The sequence below is a fragment of the Rhinatrema bivittatum genome, chromosome 17 (assembly GCF_901001135.1).
Source record: "Rhinatrema bivittatum chromosome 17, aRhiBiv1.1, whole genome shotgun sequence".
In the NCBI taxonomy this organism is placed as follows: domain Eukaryota; kingdom Metazoa; phylum Chordata; class Amphibia; order Gymnophiona; family Rhinatrematidae; genus Rhinatrema; species Rhinatrema bivittatum.
In genome coordinates, this window is record NC_042631.1 from 58,389,517 (window position 1) to 58,415,079 (window position 25,563).

The 25,563-nt window shown below is 43.5% G+C and overlaps 1 protein-coding gene across 1 annotated transcript in view; it reads left to right on the forward strand.

Moving 5' to 3' along the window:
• CPT1A (carnitine palmitoyltransferase 1A) overlaps positions 1–25,563 on the forward strand; it is a 939,552-nt gene that overhangs the window by 770,740 nt on the left and 143,249 nt on the right. The window contains 1 exon segment of the mRNA XM_029583120.1: positions 7,062–7,196. Coding sequence (XP_029438980.1) covers positions 7,062–7,196 — 135 coding nt within the window.

Genomic DNA, 25,563 nt, shown 5'->3' on the forward strand with positions numbered 1-25,563 from the left:
GAAATTTCAGACCTATTAGTAAAAATTTGTAACTTATCATTAACATCATCCATTGTACCTGAAGACTGGAGGATAGCAAATGTAACCTCAATATTTAAAAAGGGCTCCAGGGGCGATCCGGGAAACTACAGACCGGTTAGCCTGACTTCAGTGCCAGGAAAAATAGTGGAAAGTGTTCTAAACATCAAAATCACAGAACATATAGAAAGACATGGTTTAATGGAACAAAGTCAGCATGGCTTTACCCAGGGCAAGTCTTGCCTCACAAATCTGCTTCACTTTTTTGAAGGAGTTAATAAACATGTGGATAAAGGTGAACCGGTAGATATAGTATACTTGGATTTTCAGAAGGCGTTTGACAAAGTTCCTCATGAGAGGCTTCTAGGAAAAGTAAAAAGTCATGGGATAGGTGGCGATGTCCTTTCGTGGATTGCAAACTGGCTAAAAGACAGGAAACAGAGAGTAGGATTAAATGGGCAATTTTCTCAGTGGAAGGGAGTGGACAGTGGAGTGCCTCAGGGATCTGTATTGGGACCCTTACTGTTCAATATATTTATAAATGATCTGGAAAGAAATACGACGAGTGAGATAATCAAATTTGCAGATGACACAAAATTGTTCAGAGTAGTTAAATCACAAGCAGATTGTGATAAATTGCAGGAAGACCTTGTGAGACTGGAAAATTGGGCATCCAAATGGCAGATGAAATTTAATGTGGATAAGTGCAAGGTGATGCATATGGGAAAAATAACCTATGCTATAATTACACAATGTTGGGTTCCATATTAGGTGCTACAACCCAAGAAAGAGATCTAGGTGTCATAGTGGATAACACATTGAAATCGTCGGTGCAGTGTGCTGCGGCAGTCAAAAAAGCAAACAGAATGTTGGGAATTATTAGAAAAGGAATGGTTAATAAAACAGAAAATGTCATAATGCCTCTGTATCGCTCCATGGTGAGACCGCACCTTGAATACTGTGTACAATTCTGGTCGCCGCATCTCAAAAAAGATATAGTTGCGATGGAGAAGGTACAGAGAAGGGCAACCAAAATGATAAAGGGGATGGAACAGCTCCCCTATGAGGAAAGGCTGAAGAGGTTAGGGATGTTCAGCTTGGAGAAGAGATGGCTGAGGGGGGATATGATAGAGGTGTTTAAAATCATGAGAGGTCTTGAACGAGTAGATGTGAATCGGTTATTTACACTTTCGAATAATAGGAGGACTAGGGGGCACTCCATGAAGTTAGCAAGTAGCACATTTAAGACTAATCGGAGAAAATTCTTTTTCACTCATCGCACAATAAAGCTCTGGAATTTGTTGCCAGAGGATGTGGTTAGTGCAGTTAGTGTAGCTGGGTTCAAAAAAGGTTTGGATAAGTTCTTGGAGGAGAAGTCCATTAACGGTTATTAATCAAGTTTACTTAGGGAATAGCCACTGCTATTAATTGCATCAGTAGCATTGGATCTTCTTAGTGTTTGGGTAATTGCCAGGTTCTTGTGGCCCGGTTTTGGCCTCTGTTGGAAACAGGATGCTGGGCTTGATGGACCCTTGGTCTGACCCAGCATGGCAATTTCTTATGTTCTTATGCAATAATTGTTTGAGGTTCTGCAAATAGGCATCAAAGTTAGCACATATAATTCTTCCTCAGTGTGGGCAATATAAATACGCAAATAATGAAAATGGTACTCGGTCCATGACAACGGAAAAGAGCCCACCCAAGATTGCAACAAAGCAGGGGGACAAGGGGAAGGCCACAGACTTCCCAAAATTGATACGATATCCAGAGAGAGACCAAAAAGAAGTAACAGTAATAGTCTGTAAACAGTCCTGAGGATTCTCTACAAAAAGCAGCATGACATCTGCAAATAAGCTCAACTTAACTTTTTTTCTCCCAGATTCATATGCCCTGAAAAGAGTTCAGACCCCTTAATTTCACTGCCAAGGGCTGTAACGCAAGGACAAATAATAGGGGGGAAAGGGACAACCCTGTCTAGTGCCTCTGCCCAATATGAAGACATATGATTGAGCTCCATTCACCAACAGCAGCGTCTGGGGACAATTGTATAATAACTTCTTCCAGTTTAGAAACCCGTCCCCAAAGTTAAATTGCTTCACCACTGTTTCCAAATTCCACCACTCAATGCAATAGAACGCTTTTTCTGCATCTAAGCTAACAAGAATCCCCTGGAAACACATAGCTGTGCGTGTGTGGGCAACAAGCAGAGCTTTCAAAATATTTAAATTAGGGAGACAGCCCTTTATAAAACCAGTTTGATCTGGATGGACTATCTCCTTGACAACCAAATTAACCCGAATGGCTAAAACTGCGGCCAAGATCTTGACGTCCTGATTAAGGAGAGAAATGGGTCTATAAGATTGGGGCAAAGTGTGGTCCTTGCCTGGCTTGGGCACAAAATAATTCTTGTGAGATTGTGCCCCTCCTCAAATGCACCTCAATTTCGCACTGCATGAAACATGTTTTTTAAAGGAGCGAGAATGTTATCCGCCAGCAACTTATAAAACTCAGGATAAAACAATCAGGGCCCCGGGGTCTTAAGTAGTTGCAGCCAAGCAAGAATACAACAAAACTCTGCTTTCATGATAGGTCTGTCCATCATATCCCGCGCCTGCTCCCCCAGCTGTGAAAGGTCCAAGCCTTGAAAAAATTCCCTTTGGGCTTGAGCATTCATGGGCTGAGCTGTGTAAAGACTTATAATACCTTTCAAATGTTTTCAAGAAACCAGGAGTTTTCAGCAGGTCTTGTGAATCATAATGCAGGCACATAATGAGGCCTTTAGAACTGGAGTTGGACTTAACCAAGTAAGCCAATAGCTTCCCTGACTTTTTTCCCCATTGATAGAGCTTATACTTAAGAAACAGGTTATTCTGCTGCACTTTACATTCCAGCAGAGCATTAAGTCCTGCCCCAGCAGTGGCCAAATGCTCCTTAGAAATTTGCCCAAGATCTCTCACATGTGCTCGGCGCAGAGCCTTAATCGTCTTACAAAGCTCTAAAATGTTTTCATTCCTTGCCCTCTTAGTGCGCGCCTGATAAGCAATGATATGCCCTTGCATGGCTGCTTTAGCCACTTGCTAAAATGTTATAGGGTCCATTTCAGGCCTCAAATTAAATTCCACATATTCTGGCCATCTCTCTTTAAAAAAAAAAAGCAGTGAAGCTTTTGTCATTATAAAGATATGGAGGCAAAGACCAACTAAACTGACCTGGAGAGTCCGGCAATAGAGCAAGGGTTGTGACAACCATGGCATGATCAGAAAAGGACACATCCAAGATATCACTTGCCACTAATTTATTTAAAAAAAAAAAATCTCAGGAATGAGAATATAATCAAGTTGTGAGCATACAATTGTGTACATGCGAAAAATCTGCCAAATGTAGCACATGCCAGGAGTCCACAAGTTGCAGCTCCTGGGAAACAAAGCCCACTCCCAGGTCAGCTTGGTTTTTCTTGGGAGTTTTAGACGGTTTACAGTCTAATAGTGGGTTAGCAACAACATTAAAATCACTCCCATAATGATAGCATAACTTCCCATGCGGATACTTTGGCCACCAACATAGGAAAAAAGTTGAGAGAGTAAATATTGGGAATGTACAGATTTAAAAGCACCACCTTGCAGATCCCCCCCGCCACTATAACAAAACGGCCATTGGGATCAGACAACACTTTCTCCTTCATGAAAGCAATGTTTTTATTGATCAAAATATCCACCCCTCCACTGCTGCTCCTTGTGACCTTGGGAAAATCACTTTACCCGCCTTTGCTTCAAGTGCAGGTACAATTGAGGCCTAGATGCAGTAAGCGATGATGTTTTTTCATGGGAGGGTGTTAACATATTAGTGGGCCCCTCCCCTGAAAAAAATAGCAGCTGTGTCACCACATTGTTTTATCCTATGGCAAAACATCACAGGGCAAACATGGGTTCAGCCCTTTACAGCACATCAGCCAACAAAACACAGGGCTGCCATTGCCTTAAAGGGCCAAGACAGGGGGAAAAAAAAAAGGACTAAATTATAAAAAGTGTGCAGGGAGTCAAAGCTCATGCACACCCCCCCCCCCCCCCCCCAACACCCGCTCACCCTGGAGCTACCACTCGAGGCAGCCCCGACTACGAAATGTAAAAAAAAAATTCAGGTAGTCGTGCAATGACTGTCGTTCCCCCCCCCCCCCCCCCCAATCTCCAAGTAGGCCATTATGGCCAAAGTGCCTCCCACCCTACCCCCACTCAAAATAAATATAGCAAGAATCCCACCTGACCCGACTCTATGCCCACTCCAACCCCCAAAATCCATAAAAGACCTCGTCAGTCTATAGTAGGAATGCCTTGACCCTGACCCACCCTGGGCCCTCCAAGTAGGAAAAAAGTGTTGACTTCTAGAGGAGGGCCTCCCCATCCCTCCCTCCCACACCGCCACACCTCTAAAGAACTAACTTCTACCAGCAAAAGAACCAAGGTTGCCCCCAGCCCTGGGTTTGGTCAGTGCCATTTTTCAAAATGTCACTGACCTGAACTTGCCTCTGTCGCATGACTGGATCAAGGACTAGACATCAGACATTTTGGTCCGGATGGGGCAAGGTCAGATCGGTGCCTCGCATGGCAGCCTCAGGGTGAGCATGGAGTCAACTTCGACCCCTGTACACTGTTTTCTATTTTTAACAGATCTTTTTTATGTTTGGAATGGCCTTTTAATTCTAATGTGGGATCCTCAGGTTCGGTGTTAGGGTCCTAAGGTTCCCGCATTAGATTACCATTTCCTCAGGAGATGTTGCACAGCTAACAACTTTCTAAGTTGGCTGCATTGCTTTTAACATCAGATTGCCTATTAATTTTATGTATTTATTTATTTATTTATTTATTTAGGTTTTTTATATACCGGCATTCAACACAGCAGTCACATCATGCTGGTTCACATAAAACGGGGGTGCATAATAAACTTTAAACTGAAACTATGGTGCGGAAAAAAAGCAGATACATGTAACAAGGGTGGATAGAACTAGGAGAAGAAGGAAAGAAAGGACAGGTTAATAATGGCTAACGATCGTTACAGGTAGTTGACATTGAAGTAGTTGATGTTTATGTATTGATGTTGAGATGTTAAATTAATTGGAGTCCGGAAATGCTTGTTTGAACAGCCAAGTCTTGAGTCTTTTCTTGAAAATTGAGAGGCAGGGTTCCAGTCTAAGATCGGGGGGGATGGAGTTCCATAGAGGTGGACTGGCTGTAGAGAAGGCCCGATCTCTTAACGTGATGTGTCTGGTGGTTTTGGAAGGAGGTACTTGTAATGATCCTTTGTATGCATCTCTTGTCGGTCTTGAAGAGTTATGTAGTTGGAGAGGGATATGTAGGTCAATTGGAGCCAGTTGATGGATGATTTTGTATATGGTAAGAATGGACTTGAAGATTATTCTGAAGTGGATTGGTAACCAATGGAGGCTTTTTAAGATTGGAGTGATGTGGTCTCTTCTCCTGGTGTTTGTCAGTATTCGAGCAGCCGCATTAATGAGTTGCTTTGCATGGATGTGCAAAATTCCTGCCTGCAAATCACATGCAAAGCAGATTATTGTAATAGGAAAGGGAATCTGGGCAGGGATATTTATTTATTTATTTTATTTAAAGACTTTTTTATACTGAAGATCATGTACAAGTACATATTGCTTCGGCTTACAGCGAACTAACAGTTGGAAATTACAGCGAACAATATGAACATAATTTAACACAAATTGAACAAGGATAGAATTAGAATAGAACATTTGGGATATGGAAAATATTGGGATATGGATAATATTGTGTATATCACGCAATATAACTGCAATAGGGCTATGACGCGCAACAAACAGCATATATTGCACAATATACAGTTTAATGCATGTTAGATCCCTACCATTTTCCTATTAGATTGTAAATTATCTGGGAATAGGGAAATACCTACAGTAACTGAATGTAATCTGCTTTGAAGTGCCAAAAAGCGGAATATAAATCAAATAAATAAATAAACTGAATGAAAATTATCAGCATTTAATAGACATTTCAAAGCTCTTAGTAACTGTAGTTTATTAGTGATGTGCATTCATTTGCGACAATATAGGAAATATAGACGATATTTCCTATTTCATCACGGTTCAGGGGGTCCCCGAAACGATAGTAAAACCCCACGAAATTTTGTGGGGTTTTCTTATCGTTTTCAGGGGGGTGGCACATTAAAAAAAATCCAAACCCACCCCAACCCTTCAGATTTAATTAATTTCAATCTCCCACCCTCCTGACCCCCACCTCCCCAAAACTTGCCTAAAGTCCCTGATGGTCTAGTGGGGGTCCCAGGAGTGATCTCCCCCTCTTGGGCCGTGGGCTGCCACTAATCAAAATGACGCTGATAGCCCTTTGCCTTTACCATGTGACAGGAGCTATTGGTGCCATTGGCCGGCCCCTGTCACATGGTAGGAGCAATGGATGGCCCGTGCCATTTTTTAAGATAGGGTCAAGAGGGTGGTGGATTGTAATTAATTAAATCTGAAGGGTTGGGGGGGGGTTTCGGATCGTGACGGCCGAAAAAAAATCGGCCCGAACCGCAGGAAACAAAATTTCCCATGGCAGGCCGATAATGAAGGCCGAACCAAAAGGTTCAGCCGAATCACATCTCTACAGCTTATAGTAAATGGCCTGAATTATAGACGCAATTTGAGGGGCCATAGAGAGTTTGGAGTAAAGAATGACTCCCAGACTCTTTGTTTTTGTTACGAGTGGGATCTTGTGATTCTTGAACATAAAGTAAGGGGAGGGACTTTTGAGGCTGATGTACTATATCTAACCGATCTCTGTAGCAAAATCACTTCTGTTTTGATAATGTTTAAACATAAGCCATTGTGCCCCAATCAGTGTTTGATTGCTGAAAGACAGATGGAAGCAATCCCAAAAGTAGCCGACCATGATTATTATTATGTTAAATAACTCTCTGTGTCTTTCTTCTTCCCTACATTTCTCTTCAGTCATCAAACTTAATATTCAGATGTGATGCAGTTTTACTACTGTTTCTCTGTTTAGGACAAAGGGATGTTTTGCTTGACCTATGAGGCTTCTATGACCCGACTCTTCAGAGAAGGAAGGACTGAGACTGTCCGTTCCTGTACTGTGGAATCATGCAACTTTGTTCTGTCTATGGAGGACTCAAAAGAATCAGTAAGTTTTATTTCATAGGATCCTTGTTCTGCCTCTACCTAAGTGCAAGCTGGTTATGAAGCGATATGTCCAAGGGTTGCTGTTCAGCAGCTTCCAGAGTGAGGAAAAATGAAGTTGTTGTGCCTGCTGAGCTCATATTGCATAAACAAATCCATATATGAACGATTCAAGGAGGATAACGAGGCTTTTCGCCTACCTATCTAAGCTTAGCTATGTGTATACACATAACTTTACTTACAGTTTCTCACCCTCTCTGCTTATGCATGGAACCTTCTCCCCAGCTTTCATCTCTTAGCTCCTTTTCACCTCAATTCTGCAAAATTCATAAGTCATGTAAATTCCGAGATATTTGGCCTCTCTTACTTTTTCTCCTGTACAAAAAATATATTTGGGATAATTCAGGGCTGTTGGCGCCATCAAATGGAAATTTTTTTCTGTGATTTATTTTTTACACTGCTCCTGATTTTCTAGAATTAAAGCCTCTGTGACTATAATCTCATGCAAATTTCTTAACCAGGTTTTCGTTAGATTATTTTTGGGAAGCTAAAATAAAAACTTTAAGATCTGTATTCAAAGGCATTTATCCGGATACATTTTTTATATCTGGATAAATGCCGATGTTTGAATATTGCTGGCATTTATCTGGTTAAATTTTATCTGGATAAGACATTATCAGGTGCATTTAGTCAGCTGTCATAGGCGCATGAAATGCCTCTCACCTCTAGTTTGAAGTACCTCCAGTACATCCAAGGACTCTGGCTGAACTTCCTGCAGCTCCTAAGCCTTTTTATAGAGACCTGCTGCCTGGGTTTCCTGTGACATAAACTGATGACATCACATCCTGCCTAATTTAAAGGGAAGCTGAAAGCAGCTACCCACTGCCTCTGTAACAGGTTTTCTTCTCATTCTGCAGTGCTAGCTACTATAGCATGCCCTGCTTTCTTCCTGTGTGTTTCTGCTTGCCCATATCTGCCTGCCTCTTCCATCTCTGGCCTGCCTTGCCTGCTTAGGTCTGCCTCTGGTCTATTCTCTTCCCCTTGGACTGATTTTTCGTTACTGACCACAGCTTGGACTTTGACTTCACCTTGACCCTCAGCCTGGACCGTGACTTTGTCTTGCCCTCCACCTGCTTTGACGCCTGGACCCAGATTTTGCTTTGTTCTTTGCCTGCGTCAACCACTACCCAGACACCAACCTTGTTTATCTCTATCTTCCTTGAACCTGGTCTGGGAAGTCCTGCCGGTCACTAGAACCTGCGGGAGAGGTGAGTGGTCAGGCAGAAGCTCTAGTATTGTGATTAAAAAAAACACTTAGAGCTAGCAGCTTAAGGGAAAAAAATATTTTTTTATTAAAAGCAACAAATTTATATAAATAAAAATGTTAAATAGTTTGTACGTCGTCGCTAATCTCGCCAACCGCTTAACCAAATGCATTCAAATTTGCACACAACATTCACTTCCCACATGGGAAGGATCTTATACACTTACATTACATATAGGTCACACCTGTGACAGGTAATACAAGTTTAAAAATTGCTTACACAAAACAGCGACATCTGGTGGCCGTCAGTGCAAGAGCAACCTCTTACACCTTTCACTCATACTCACACACCACACCCTACACCCACACAGGGCTATTGTCTTTCATTCACACTCCCTCATAACACACAGAAATCCACACTCATCACACCACACACCCCCACCCACACGCCTGCCAATGTCACTTACTTCACCCACCCTCCCAAAACACACCAAAACACGAATTCCTGGCTGCTACATTGGGAAGCCACGCATTTCACACACCCTCCGAATTTAAATTAAAGTACCCTCTTCCACCCACCCACGCACTGCACTCCGATCACACACTACACCTGAAACAAGTCTGTGTTTCTCCGCCGGCACCACAGGAACGGTCCGGGAAACATCGCATTCAGTAGGGCCGTCGGATGCCAGCAACAAAAATGGCGCCGGCGGACCTTGCCCTTACTATGCTATACAGAGACAACAATGATGTCGGTACACCATGTGACATAGTAAGGGCAAGAGCCCGTCGGCGCCATATCTTCAACGGACATTTGCCCTTACTATGCTATACGGAGACAACAATGACGTCAGTACACCATGTGACATAGTAAGGGCAAGAGCCCGTCGGCGCCATATCTTCAACGGACATTTGCCCTTACTAGGTCAGGAATCCTGACGCACCACTTTCATCGGTGAAGTTTTGAGACATGGCAGCCAGTGGAACAAACCCTAGCACACACCCTCGCCCCCCGGCTGGCAGTTTACACAGGTAGCCGGGGAGGAGCACGGTGGGGGACCGTTCTTATTTTCCGCCGCGCGTTTTTCACAGGGGGGGGGGGACTCATTCTCCACATCTCCCGAGAGGGGAGCTGTAGCGTGGGTTGCTCTATTTCGCCGGGTTGGGGGGGGGGGGCTAGGAAGGTGTGCTTGCTGGTGCTGTTCATTTGGGGTAAAAAAAAAACAAAACAAAACAAAAACTGTAACCTTTACTGCTCTGTTCTGTTTTTTCAACTTAACCAGGCTCAGCCACAGCTGAACCGATTGCTTTCAAATTTGGACACAAGCTTCACCTCACATACGGCAAGGTTCTTCTACACTTACATTACATATATGTCACACCCGGGGGCTGGTAAAAAAGTTTTAAAATTTGGTTCCACAAACCAGCGACATCTGCTGGACGTAAGCGCAAGCTCTTACACCTTGCACAAACGCTCACACCCCACACACACTGACCAATGTTTGGGATTCACACACCCTCCGACCAGACACAAATCCACCCTCCTCACACCCCCCCGCACACATGCCAATTGTACTTACTTCACACACCCTCCCAAAACACACAAAAACCCACAAAATTCCAGCATGATACACCGGGAGGCCACTAACATGCCACATGTTTGCAATTCCCACACCCTACGAACTCACACAAAAACACCCTCCTCACACCCCCCACGCACATGACTTTTCTACTTACTGCCCACCCCTCCGAACGCACGCAAAACGGCAGAATACTTCGGGCTGCTCCAGTGGCAACAGTGCTCCGTGACACATCGCATACACTACAGCCGTCGGCTGCCAGCAATCAAAATGGCGCCGACAGCTCTGTCCCTTACTAGGACACTCGGGAACGCCAATGGCGGCAGTAGCCCATGTGACATAGTAAGGGCGAGGGCCCATCGACGCCATTTTCTGGACTGGCAACCGGCGCACCTTCGCCCTTACTATCTGAGCGAGACGACCGCTCCCATTGCTCCACCCTACTGACAGAGTAAGTTCTAACAGCCGTCGGAGACAGTTTCAGTGCTGGCTTCCGAGGGCCAGGCGCCAATACTTCCATGACGGAACGAACGCCCGCTCCACCGACTACCATTTTTGACAGGTATCGGCGGGCCTGCAGGGGGGGGGGGCATGGGGATGTTATTGCGTCCATGTTCGGGGGGGGGGGGCAGGGGGCGGTTATCCCCATTCTCTTTTCTTTCTTTTCCACTTAACCTGGCTCTGCCACTGCAACGCGTGGCCGGGTACAGCTAGTAGTATAATAAGATATACCTTAACAGAATGCCACGAGGGATACTGGTACAGCTCTCTGAGATGATTTACTGATGTGAAACATTATAAAGCATTTACACCTATTCACACTTCTAACCTATAAACCAATGCCTAAGAGACTCTATTGGAAAAACATGTCCATGACTGGCTGTATTAATTTAAACCATCATTCCAAGTGGCTATATATAAATTTGTTTTCATTAATTATGCAAATACTATCAATGTGTAGGATGAGCTTGCAGCTCAACTGTAGTACCAGCATTGGCCTTGGTATACTCTAAATATAGTATTGTAGCACGGTTATTTTCCAGCTTGCACTAGCAGTTTTTCTCTAGTACTGTTACATTCATGGACCCCTGGACTGAGGCATAATTGGCGCAACCTGCGAGGAGGAGCCCTGCAGGTCCCCACCATCGGCAGGCGGACCCAGACGAAGCAGAGGCCCAGCTGGAGCTTTGTCTATACCAGCCATCGTTCCTATCAGATTGAACGTTTGGGTGCCAGAGCCTGCAGGTCTTAAGTAGTGGCCTCTGATGGTGTACAAGGTCATCGTAGAGTAGCTGGGTAGGCTGCTAGAGGTCCGACATATCTGGAAGCAGGCAATGGTCAGTGGCAGGCAGAGGTCAAGAGTATCCAAGATCAGGCCATGTATCCATCTGAAGGGAAAGGAGGGACGGATAGGTAGGTCAGGAAGGCGTGGAGAATGGCAGGCGGGCAGAGAAGGAGAAGCTGAAAGTCTTGAAGGCGATGCTGGAACTGAAGAACTGAAGGCAAGGGTGTTGGAACTGAAGACAGGAAGCAATGCTTGATACTTAGAATAGTGGGACCTGTTACTGAGGTGCAGGAGTGGAGTTCCAGAGGGCCTTTTATAAGCCTGGCTGTGTGAGGTCAACAGGATTCAGCATGAGCTTTTCTTGCTGCAGACCCTTTAAATGCTGCAGTGGCAGGGAATTGGCAGCTTCCAGCTGCGAGGTAAGCCAGCGGCATGTTGCTGCAAAGAGGAGTGGCATACTACCGCGAAAAGTGCTGGAGATGTGTCGTTGCATCTGAGGGCCAGGCTAGAGAGATGAGGGTGGGAGTCTATCAGTCATTCTCTGAAATGCTCCCTGTTCCACGCGCAGGTAACCAGAGGCAGGCAGAGCTCCGGAGTCTCAATGTGTGGATGAGACGCTGGTGCAATGAAGAGGGATTCAGTTTTGTTAGGAACTGGGGAACCTTTTGGGGAAGGGGGCGTCTCTTCCGAAGGGATGGTCTCCACCTTAACCAGGATGAAACCAGACTGCTGGCGCTAACCTTTAAAAAGGAGATAGAGCAGCTTTTAAACTAGAACGAAGGGGAAAGCCGACAATCGCTCAGCAGCGCATGGTTCAGAGAGAGGTATCTTCAAAGGATACTAATGGTGCATTAGAATTAGGGCATCCCAACAGTGAGGTTCCAATAATTAGAAAAATAGTCCAAGTACCTGTAACTAAAAACTCACCTGAGCTAAAAAATTCTAACATCCCTATCAATTAAAAAGCAGAATGAAAATACAAACAAAAAACAAACTTTGAAATGTTTGTATGCTAATGCCAGAAGTCTAAGATGGGAGAATTAGAATGTATAGCAGTGAATGATGACGTAGACTTAATTGGCATCTCAGAGACATGGTGGAAGGAGGACAACCAATGGGACAGTGCTATACCGGGGTACAAGTTATATCGCAATGACAGAGAGGAGCACCCGGGAGGCGGTGTGGCGCTTTATGTCTGGGATGGCATAGAGTCCAACAGGATAAACATCCTGCATGAGACTAAATGCAAAATTGAATCTTTGTGTCGGGGAAGACTATAGTGATAGGAGTATACTACCGTCCACCTGGTCAAGATGGCGAGACGGACAGTGAAATGCTAAGAGAAATTGGTAGAGTGGCAAGAATGGGAGACTTCAGTTACCCCAATATTGACTGGGTAAATGTATCATCGGGACACGCTAGAGAGATAACGTTCCTCGATGGAATAAATGATAGCTTTATGGAGCATTTGGTTCAGGAATCGACGAGAGAGAGAGAGCAATTTTAGATCTAATTCTCAGTGGAGCACATAATTTTGGTGAGAGAGGTAACGGTGGTGGGGCCGCTTGGCAATAGTGATCATAATATGATCAAATTTGAATTAATGACTGGAAGTGAAACAGTATGCAAATCCCCGGCTCTCGTACTAAACTTTCAAAAGGGAAACTTTGATAAAATGAGAAAAATTGTCAGAAAAAAACTGAAAAGAGCAACTACAAAAGTAAAAAGTGTGCAAGAGGTGTGGTCATTGTTAAAAAAAAAAAAAAAAAAAAAAAATCATTCTAGAAGCACAGTCTAGATGGTGGAAAGGTGGAAAGAAGGCAAAACGATTACTGGCATGGTTAAAAGGGGAGGTGAAAGAAGCTATTTTAGCCAAAAGATCTTCATTCAAAAATTGGAAGAAGGATCCAACAGAAGAAAATAGGATAATGCATAAACATTGGCAAGTTAAATGTAAGACATTGGTAAGACAGGCTAAGAGAGAATTTGAAAAGAAGTTGGCCGTTGGCCGTAGAGGCAAAAACTCACAGTAAAAACTTTTTTATATTTATCAGAAGAAGAAAGCCTGTGAGGGAGTCAGTTGAACCGTTAGATGATCGAGGGGTTAAAGGGGCACTTATTGATGATAAGGCCTTTGCGGAAAGATTAAATGATTTCTTTGCTTCGGTGTTTACTGAAGAGGATTGGTTGTCCTCGTCAAGATGGAGTTAATAAACATGTGGATAAAGGTGAACCGGTAGATATAGTATACTTGGATTTTCAGAAGGCATTTTCAAAGTTCCTCATGAGAGGCTTCTAGGAAAAGTAAAAAGTCATGGGATAGGTGAACCTTTCGTGGATTGCAAACTGGCTAAAAGACAGGAAACAGAGAGTAGGATTAAATGGGCAATTTTCTCAGTGGAAGGGAGTGGACAGTGGAGTGCCTCATGGATCTGTATTGAGACCCTTACTGTTCAATATATTTATAAATGATCTGGAAAGAAATACGACGAGTGAGATAATCAAATTTGCAGATGACACAAAATTGTTCAGAGTAGTTAAATCACAAGCAGATTGTGATAAATTGCAGGAAGACCTTGTGAGACTGGAAAATTGGGCATCCAAATGGCAGATGAAATTTAATGTGGATAAGTGCAAGGTGATGCATATAGGGAAAAAATAACCCATGCTATAATTACACAATGTTGGGTTCCATATTAGGTGCTACAACCCAAGAAAGAGATCTAGGCATCATAGTGGATAACACATTGACATCGTCGGTGCAGTGTGCTGCGGCAGTCAAAAAAGCAAACAGAATGTTGGGAATTATTAGAAAAGGAATGATGAATAAAACGGAAAATGTCATAATGCCTCTGTATCGCTCCATGGTGAGACCGCACCTTGAATACTGTGTACAATTCTGGTCGCCGCATCTCAAAAAAGATATAATTGCGATGGAGAAGGTACAGAGAAGGGCTACCAAAATGATAAGGGGAATGGAACAACTCCCCTATGAGGAAAGACTAAAGAGGTTAGGACTTTTCAGCTTGGAGAAGAGACGACTGAGGGGGGATATGATAGAGGTGTTTAAAATCATGAGAGGTCTAGAACGGGTAGATGTGAATCGGTTATTTACTCTTTCAGATAGTAGAAAGACTAGGGGGCACTCCATGAAGTTAGCATGGGGCACATTTAAAACTAATCGGAGAAAGTTCTTTTTTACTCAACGCACAATTAAACTCTGGAATTTGTTGCCAGAGAATGTGGTTAGTGCAGTTAGTATAGCTGTGTTTAAAAAAGGATTGGATAAGTTCTTGGAGGAGAAGTCCATTATTTATTTATTTTTATTTATTATTATTTTTTATATACCGACATTTGATCTTAATTGAGATATCACACCGGTTTACATTCAGGTACTGTAGGTATTTCTCTATCCCCAGAGGGCTTACAATCTAAGTTTTTTTTGTACCTGAGGCAATGGAGGGTAAAGTGACTTGCCCAAGTTCTCAAGGAGCGACAGCAGGACTCGAACCATGGTCTCCTGGTTCATAGTCCACTGCTCTAACCACTAGGCTATTCCTCCTCCCTTAGAGAATAGCCACATGGAATAGACTTAGTTTTTGGGTAATTGCCAGGTTCTTATGGCCTGGATTGGCCACTTTTGGAAACAGGATGCTGGGCTTGATGGACCCTTGGTCTGACCCAGTATGGCATTTTCTTATGTTCTTAGGATGTTTGGGAGATACCCGTACTGGAGAAGGTTTTCATGGGTAATGATTCACAGATGGACTGAATCAAATCACGGTGAACGTAGAAGATGTGGTAGACCTGATTGACAAACTGAAGAGTAGTAAATCACCTGGACCGGATGGTATACACCCCAGAGTTCTGAAGGAACTAAAAAATGAAATTTCAGACCTATTAGTAAAACTTTGTAACCTATCATTAAAATCATCCATTTTACCTGAAGACTGGAGGACAGCTAATGTAACCCCAATATTTAAAAAGGACTCCAGGGGCGATCCGGGAAACTAGAGACCAGTTCGTCTGACTTCAGTGCCAGGCAAAATAGTGGAAAGTGTTCTAAACATCAAAATCACAGAACATATAGAAAGACATTGTTTAATGGAACAGAGTCAGCATGGCTTTACCCAAGGCAAGTCTTGCCTCACAAATCTGCTTCACTTTTTTGAAGTAGTTAATAAACATGTGGATAAAGGTGAACCTGTAGATGTAGTTGCGATGGAGAAGGTACAGAGAAGGGCTACCAAAATAAGGGGAATGGAACAACTCCCCTATGAGGAAAGACTAAAGAGGTTAGGACTTTTCAGCTTGGAGAAGAGACGACTGAGGGGGGATATGATAGAGGTGTTTAAAATCATGAGAGGTCTAGAACGGGTAGATGTGAATCGGTTATTTACTCTTTCAGATAGTAGAAAGACTAGGGGGCACTCCATGAAGTTAGCATGGGGCACATTTAAAACTAATCGGAGAAAGTTCTTTTTTACTCAACGCACAATTAAACTCTGGAATTTGTTGCCAGAGGATGTGGTTCGTGCAGTTAGTATAGCTGTGTTTAAAAAAGGATTGGATAAGTTCTTGGAGGAGAAGTCCATTACCTGCTATTAAGTTCACTTAGAGAATAGCCACTGCCATTAGCAATGGTTACATGGAATAGACTTGGTTTTTGGGTACTTTCCAGGTTTTTGTGGCCTGGATTGGCCACTGTTGGAAACAGGATGCTGGGCTTGATGGACCCTTGGTCTGACCCAGTATGGCATTTTCTTATGTTCTTATGTTCTAGTATACTTGGATTTTCAGAAGGCGTTTGACAAAGTTCCTCATGAGAGGCTTCTAGGAAAAGTAAAAAGTCATGGGATAGGTGGCAATGTCCTTTCGTGGATTACAAATTGGTTAAAAGACAAGAAACAGAGAGTAGGATTAAATGGTCAATTTTATCAGTGGAGGGGGTGGGCAGTGGATTGTCTCAGATCTGTATTGGGACCTGTGCTTTTCAATATATTTATAAATGATCTGGAAAGGAATACGACGAGTGAGGTAATCAAATTTGCAGATGATACTAAATTGTTCAGAGTAATTAAATCACAAGCAGATTGTGATAAATTGCAGGAGGATCTTGTGAGACTGGAAAATTGGTTATTGAAATGGCAGATGAAATTTAATGTGGATAAGAGCAAGATGATGCATATAGGGAAAAATAACCCATGCTATAGTTACACGATGTTAGGTTCCATATTAGGAGCTACCACCCAGAAAAGAGATCTAGGCGTCATGGTGTATAATACATTGAAATTGTCGGCTTAGTGTGCTGCGGCAGTCAAAAAAGCAAACAGAATATTGGGAATTATTAGGAAGGGAATGGTGAATAAAACGGAAAATGTCATAATGCCTCTATATCGCTCCATAGTGAGACCGCACCTTGAATATTGTATACAATTCTGGTCACCGCATCTCAAAAAAGATATAGTTGCGATGGAGAAAGTCAGAGAACGGCTACCAAAATGATAAGGGGAATGGAACAGCTCCCCTATGAGGAAAGACTAAAGAGGTTAGGATTGTTCAGCTTGGAGAAGAGACAGCTGAGGGGGGATATGATAGAGGTCTTTAAAATCATGAGAGGCCTCATAAGGGCAAATGTGAATCAGGTAGTTACTCTTTCGGATAATGGAAGGACTAGGGGGCACTCTATGAAGTTGGCAGGTAGCACATTTAAAAGTAGTCGGAGAAAGTTCTATTTCGCTCAATGCACAATTAAACTCTGGAATTTGTTGCCAGGGGATTTGGTTAGTGGAGTCAGTGTAGCTGGGTTTAAAAAAGGTTTGCATAAGTTTTTGGAGGAGAAGTCCATTACCTGCTATTAATCAAGTTGACTTAAAAAAATAGCCACTTCTATTACTAGCATCAGTAGCATGGGATAGACTTAGTTTTTGGGTACTTGTCAGGTACTTATAGTCTGGATTCGAAACATGATGCTGGGCTTGATGTACCCTTGGTCTGACCCAGTATGGCATGTTCTTATGTTCTTACCTATGCTGTTTATATATTAACCTTTCCACCTATCTTCCAACAATTAAAACAGTTCCACACCCTTTTTATTCATTAGACTAAATATATATGAAAGACAACGTTAGATGGGCAATTAATAGAATATAGGCCGGATTTTAAAGCCCTACGTGCGCCGGGCCTATTTTATAAAGGCCTGCCGATACGCGTAAAGCCCCGGGACATGTCTAAGTCCTGGGGCTTCAAAAAAGAGGCGAGGAGGGGGCATGGCCAGAGGCCTCCAGCTCAGCAGCCATTTGAGCTGTGTCAGAGGATCACGTGCCGGCACCACACCATGCACCTTCCCAGAGCAGGTGCAAAAGGTAAGTAAAAGGAATTGGGGGGAGGGGGTTAGGATAGGGCTAGGGGGCGGGAGGGTTAGGGAAAGGGGTGGGAAAGTTATATTAGGGGGAAGGGAATGGGGGAAGGCCACGGGCGTTAACGCACACAAGATACACTACTGTACACCCCCTTGCGAGCGCATGTTATAAAATCAGGCGTCCATGTATGCGTGCTGGCTGTAAAGTCATAGTGTTGCAGTGGGGAATATCAACACTGGGTAATGCTGGCAATAGAGAAAGTGATATCATTCATTGAATCATGGAGTGAGATGCCATTATCTTTAGTTCTTTCCTCAGTCTAAATGCATATTTAAAAGCATGGGTTAAGTTCATATTAAAGTAATATAGTTTTTATAGGGTGTAGGTAGGCCAGTAGCACAATACAATTTACCGGATGTGATTATGAATTATTATGAAGGGCAGCAGGCAAAGGAGGAGGGATTTTTATGCCTGTACTCTGCCTCAGGCATTCATCTTCTTCTTGGCCTGGTCTGTGCTGTCATCTACTACAACTCCTGGTCCACCGTCATCTGCTTCTATTCCTGGTGTTGACTTACATGACGCTGATGTAGGTATTGCTGGTCAGTATGGCTGACTCAGGACATGAATAGGTCCTCATTGGGCTGTATTCCAATATTCACTTCAGATATTAGTAGTGCAATACTGACTTGTTGGAATACTTAGAAATAGCTTCAGTTAATTTTTGTAGTATGTGGTCATTCAGTCATTAAATCATATTAATTCAGATTTAGTTCTGGAGCTGGCATAGAATGTCCAAAATGTATTTTAAAATTGCCTTAGGTTTATAGTCTCGGCTGTTATATATTGCAAAAACGTTGGTTTCTGACCAGAGTAGTTCAATTTCAGTTGCTATCTCAAAATAGTTCAATTAAGAATAGTGTTAAAATATATATAAAAAAAAAAAAAACAACATCCATGTAGCCTGTATAGTATGTACTTCATTGCAGCAGTCATTTGTTTAATTTTATTATGAACATTTAGGCTTTCGGTTTCTGATAATAACATCAGATACTACTGTGGTAACAGCAGTGGTGCCTGTAAGGTAGTCAGGCTCTTATCTACTTATTAAATTACTTGACAATGCAATAGTAATAACCTGTGGTTGTGACACACACATACTAAAAATCTATTTGAAATTGCACAAAGGAACCCCTTGGCAGAGGTGCAGGCTAACATTAATTACTAATGGCTGCAGATCCATAAGAATAAAATAATATCAGCTTATGATTTAAATCATCATTTCTCACAGGACAAGCAGGATGGTAGTCCTCACATATGGGTGACATCACAGGATGGAGCCCTGTACGGAAAACTTTTCTGTCAAAGTTTCTACAAAGCTTTGACTGACACTAGCACACTGAGTGCACTGAGCATGCTCAGCCTGCAATTATCCCTGTGAGCCACAGGTGTCTCCCTCAGTCTCATCTTATAGCTAAAAGCGCAAGCGAAACTAAATAAAAGTGAAAACGTATAGAGACCCAACTCCGCGGGGTGGCGGGTGGGTTTTGTGAGGACTAACATCGTGCTGTCCTGTGAGAACACCTGTTACAGGTAAGCAACATTTGCTTTCTCACAGGACAAGCAGGATGGTAGTCCTCACATATGGGTGAGTACCGAGCTGAGGATACCCGAGAGTGCACCAAATGCACCTAAGACACGCGAAAGGCGCAATGACAGGGGTGGAATTTGGAACGGAGGGCATCCTGAAACCCTTAGAGGGTTGGAGGAAGGATGTTGGGTAGTTAACCCGAAAGGAATAGGAGTAGACGGACAGGCCAAACATGGAGCATACCGGCTAGTCGTATCTAAGCAATAATGGGCTGCGAAGGTATGGAGAGAACTCCAGCTTGCAGCCTGATAAATATGTACAAGCAGCAGCGGCTGAAAGGAAGCTATTAAGGCTGGGACGGACACAACAGAGTGTGGTTACACACAGTGTTGTAGTGAAATGCCTGCTTGTTGGTAGGAAAAAGATACAGACCATTAATTAGGGGGAATAGGTCTGTTTGCCCACTGGAACTTACAGGTTGATTCTTGACACAGAAGGAAAGAGTTAGGTGGAATTCTTATGGAATATAGTGCGATCGAGACAGAATGCAAGTGCACTATTACTGTCCAAGAAGTGGAAAAAAAAGTCTCGCTCTGGTGAGAGAGAGGTGTTGGGAAAAATGGGAAGAGTATATCCTGAATAAGGTGAGATGCAACGTCTACCTTAAGAAAGATAGGAAGTTGAATGCGTTAGAACCACTCGGTCATGGAGGAACGCAGGGTCAGATGAGTATAGAATAAGGTGTGTAACTCACTGACCCTGTTGGCAGAAATTACATTTATGAGGAAAGAATTTCCCATTCCAAACTGTGAAATGAGAGGAATGGAAAGGCTCAAATGGAGAACGTATGAGATTTATAAGGATAAGATATAGGTTCCATTCCGTGACTGGTGAAAATAGAGGCGGCTTGATCAGTGGAAAATCCATGGTAAGCTGACTCAGAAGGGGTTTACCGTAAATCGGGTATCCCAACTCCCAAACGATACACCAACTGGAACAGAGGTGTACCTATGTGGAGGATGTCTGGGGAGCAGAATCCGAGGGAGCAAGAGAAAAGAGTGGTGTGGAAAAAAAAAAAAGGGGTAATACCCGTTTGTATGCGTCATGTGGTAAATCTTGCCATTTTGAATGGTAGGATTTATGTGGAAGGTTTTGTGAAGCTACCAGAACCTGAGAACATCAGTTAGTCTACGATTTGGGACTGTCTGGTGAGAAGGTAAATTGGTTACTGGTGTGATAGATTGAGAAGTATGGGAAGCATACTGGTCTCGGTCAGGGCGTGGGTTTGTGGAATAGTGTACCCCGTCCCAGTTCAGCATTAGCTGGCTATGAGAGGTAGCAGAAGAGACATTTTTAAGAGGCCCTTGATGGAAGAAAGGCGTCTATGGGAACGCATTGGAAACATGTGTAGGGAGTAGAATCTGTGCACCGTATGGTTCAATTCAGACGCAGAGGGCAAGTTCGGTTGACCTCAGTGTTAGAAGATTTTTCCCTCTACACTTGTAGTCCGAGACCATTCGAGAGGATAGAAACCTACATGGAGAAGGTCTGCTAGTGCGTTCAGTAAATCTCTTAGGTAAGTGGCCGGAGGATGCATGAAGTGAGCAAGGGCCAAGAGTAGAGCTGCGCAGCTTCCCAGCAGAGCAGCTAAGAGGTAGTGCGTGCTTGTGTGTTGGAAAGCACATTGTCCCTATGCTGTCTGTATGCACAAAGATTTGTTGCAGAGGCAGTATTGGAAGGCATAAGGGTATAACTCATGGCTACAAGCTCCAGGAAGTTTATGAGAAAACTGTGCCTGGAGTGGAATAGACGCATATTGGGTTGAGAAGCTTTTAGGCCAAACTTTACAACCCTGAGTAAATGCAAGCATGAGCAGAATCAGACTAGGGTTTGGTTCTAGATCTGGAATATGGATAAGGGACGAAAGCGGTTGAACAGCTTAGACCCACTGATAATGAAATTTCACTGAATCTAACCATTAGCAGTTTTGGATCTATGAGGAAAGTGCATAGTGAAAAAACCCCATAGCCCGACAATGAAGAATTGAGGGGCTGAGGTAATGGAAAATGCACGCAGGGACATGTAAGAATTTAGTAGAGTGTCTGCGCGTATGCTGGACAGGAAGGTCTTTATGACTGTGGTGTCCAGAAGTGTTGTATAAGGGATTTATGGCAGTGACAGTAATCCCAGTTAGGAAATGTATAGTGAGTCATGAAGAAGTTAGAGGTCCTTGCATGGACTGACTGTGGCTGTGCAGTTGTCCATGCAAGGAAAGGAGTGAATGATGTTGTACCCCGCAGAGAAACAGCATTCATCAATAGTGATTCAATGAAATATTCCAGTCACCGAAGCTGCTGCAAGCGGCAGAGCTTGGGGTTGTAATATTGTTGACTGACCATAAAGCACATAGAAAGACTAGAGTAATGTTTATTTATGTATTTATTTATCTATTTATTTATTTATTTATTTAAAAAATCTTCTATACCGTTGCTAAGTTAGATAACCATCACAACGGTTTACAGTAAGGCACGATAATAAAAGGAGTGGTATAGATTACAACTTAATCATGTGCCATCATAGTACGGTAACATTTTAATACAATAAACTATGTACTTACTGCAATATGAAAGGATGGTAACAAGTTACCATTTTACCTGTGATTTTGAAGAAAGTTGGTATTTCTGAGATCCAGGATGTGCGGAAAGTAACTACTTTCTGTTGAAAGAAAGAATAGTGTAATTAAAACTCCCCGACCCCCTCCCTTCCCCCCTCTGCGCTTCATAGCGCCTGGGGGAATGTACCGTGAACTTTGGTACAAGGTGGGGTGGCCGCTCTGATATCCGGCCAAATGGGAGACCAGGAGGTGTCCCAGTGGATGGGCTGATGTAATCTGGATATCATGTAAGCTCCCACAGGAGTGTGAGCGGTAAAGTGGTACCTGCGTTTCTGTGTGCTGTACAAGGAGACACTAAGACCTGTCGTCAGGCTTCAAGGTGGACTTATACTTGAGGCAATATTTGCTGAAACTCGTGTTTAGTAGATCAGCGAATGCACCTGAAACTTTGGTTTTGAAGCAGGAACCAGAAATCAGAGCATTAATCAGTACAGAGCCTCGTTGCTGAAAAGGGAGGAAGCCCTGATGCAATCCCAAAGAAAGATAGAGGGGTTCTCCTGGTATTGTGGCTGACATAGCTGGCATAGCGATATGTGACACTAAAATTAAAAAAAGATGACGGAGCGTCCATTTATATTGGAGTGGTTTACAGGCCTCCAAACCAAAATGAAGAACTGGACAGAGATCTGGTTGAAGACATCCATAAGATAGGAAAGAAGGGAGAAGTGGTGATCGTTGGTGACTAATATGCCAGATGTAGACTGGAAAATCCCATCTGCAGAATCTAAAAATAGTAGAGCGATAGTGGATGCCATGCAAGTAACTTTGTTCAAACAAATGGTAATGGAACCCACTAGAGAAGGAACTATACTCGACTTAGTGCTCACTAATGGAGATAATGTTTCTGATGTCCAGGTGGGCGCCCACCTCAGCACCAGTGATCATCAAACGGTATGGTTTAATATCACTAAAAGAATATGGAAAAGAAGCACAAAGACCCAAGTTTTACAGTTCAAAAACATGGACTTTGAGGAAATGGGGAAGTACCTAGAGGAAGAACTAAAAGGCTGGGGAGAACGAGAGAGATGTGGATTAGCAGTGGACCAATCTAAAAGGAGCAATTACCAAGGCAACTACTCTGTATGTTAGAAATGTAAAGAAAAGCAAAAGAAAAATGAAACCTATCTGGTTCTCAAAGGAGGTGGCTGACAAAATCAAGGCTAAAAGAACAGCATTAAAGAAATATAAAAGATCCCAAAGGGAGGAGCACAAAGAAGAATATTTGATTCAACTGAGGGAGACAAAGAAATTAATCAAGTCGGCAAAAAGTCAAGCGGAAGAGAGGATTGCCAAGGAGATAAAGAATGGTGACAAAACATTTTTCAGATACATCAGCGAAAAGAGAAAAGTTCAAAGTGGTATAGTGAAATTGAAAGGTGGAAATGATCAATGTGTGGAGAGAGATGAAGAAATGGCAGAAATATTAAACGAATACTTCAGTTCTGTGTTAACTAAAGAAGACCCTGGAGAAGGACCATCTCTACAAAACAAGAAACTGGAGGGGAGTAGAGTAGATGAAAATCCTTTTACAGTAGAAAATGTATGGGAAGAGCTAAAGAATTTGAAAGTGGACAAAGCCATGGGGCCTGATGGGATTCATCCAAGGATACTGAGGGAGCTCAGAGATGTGCTGGCGGGTCCGCTGTGTGACCTGTTCAATAGATCCCTAGAAACGGTAGTGGTGACGAGTGATTGGAGAAGAGCGGTGGTGGTCCCGCTTCACAAGAGTGGGAACAGAGAGGAGGCTGGTAACTACAGACTGGTTAGCCTCACTTCGGTGGTGGGAAAAGTAATGGAGTCACTGTTGAAAGAGAGAATTGTGAACTATCTACAGTCTGGAGAATTGCTGGACCAGAGGCAGCATGGATTCACCAGTGGAAGATCCTGTCAGACAAATCTGATTGACTTTTTTGACTGGGTAACCAAGGAATTGGATCAAGGAAGAGCGCTCGATGTCATCTACTTGGATTTCAGCAAAGCTTTTGATACGGTTCCGCACAGGAGACTGGTGAATAAAACGAGAAGCTTAGGAGTGAGTGCTGAGGTGGTGGCCTGGATTGCAAACTGGTTGACGGACAGAAGACAATGTGTGATGGTAAATGGAACTTTCTCTGAAGAGAGAGCGGTTTTAAGCTGTGTACCGCAAGGATCGGTGTTGGGACCGGTCCTGTTCAATATCTTTGTGAGCGACATTGCGGACGGGATAGAAGGTAAGATTTGTCTTTTTGCTGACGACACTAAGATCTGCAACAGAGTGGACACGCCGGAAGGAGTGGAGAGAATGAGATGGGATTTAAGGAAACTGGAAGAGTGGTCGAAGATATGGCAGCTGAGATTCAATGCCAAGAAGTGCAAAGTCATGCATATGGGGAGTGGAAATCCGAATGAACTGTATTCGATGGTGGAGAGGGGGAAAGGCTGATGTGCACGGAGCAGGAAAGAGACCTTGGGGTGATAGTGTCTAATGATATGAAGTCTGTGAAACAATGCGACAAGGCGATAGCAAAAGCCAGAAGAATGCTGGGCTGCATAGAGAGAGGAATATCGAGTAAGAAAAGGGAAGTGATTATCCCCTTGTACAGGTCCTTGGTGAGGCCTCACCTGGAGTACTGTGTTCAGTTCTGGAGACCGTATCTACAAAGTGACAGAGAAGGGCGACCAGAAAGGTGGAGGGTCTTCATCGAATGACATACGAGGAGAGATTGAAGAATCTAAATATGTACACCCTGGAGGAAAGGAGGAGCAGGGGTGATATGATTCAGACTTTCAGATACTTGAAAGGCTTTAACGATCCTAAGACAACGGCAAACCTTTTCCATCAGAAAAAAATCAGCAGAACCAGAGGTCACGAGCTGAGCTCCAGGGAGGAAGACTAAGAACCAATGTCAGGAAGTATTTCTTCACAGAGAGAGTGGTGGATGCCTGGAACGCCCTTTTGGAGGAAGTGGTGAAGACAAAAACTGTGAAGGACTTCAAAGGAGCATGGGATAAACACTGTGGATCCATCAAGTCTAGAGGACATGAATAAAGAGGGGGTGGCTCGCATACAGAATGCTGAACAAGCAGCAGCCCTCAAGATAGAAGGGCCCAGAATAGAAGAACAACAGGAAGCCGCTGCTGCCAAAGCTGCCGCCGAAGTGCGCAGAAAGGCTGAGCTAGAGATCGCCTCAGACCTGTTGCAGTAAAAGGGAGAAGCAGCAGCCTTGAAGCCCTAATTAAAGGTCTTGTTGTGGGGGGGGGGGGGAGTTGTCACAGCCACGAAAAGTAGCAGACGCAGGGATCAATAACCGGGGCCCGCAAGGCCAAGGGTGGAAGGAGGCGGCAGAACACTGCACGGAGCGGCAGTAGCCACAGAGGCATTGACGGAGCGGGATGCCAGTGGTCGGTGTTCCACCTTCATGGAGCGGAAGGATGGAGTGGCATTCATGGAGCGGGATGCCAATGGTATACCACCTTCACGAAACGGAAGGATGGAGGGCTGCCATCTCCAAAAAAAACAGGGGTGGGTAAGAGTATGTAAAATTACCGGTGAGGTCATAGGCTATAGGTATTGCCAATTATTAGGCTTGTTCAATATTTGTTGATTGTTAATGTGGCTCGCGGTAATGGAGGCTA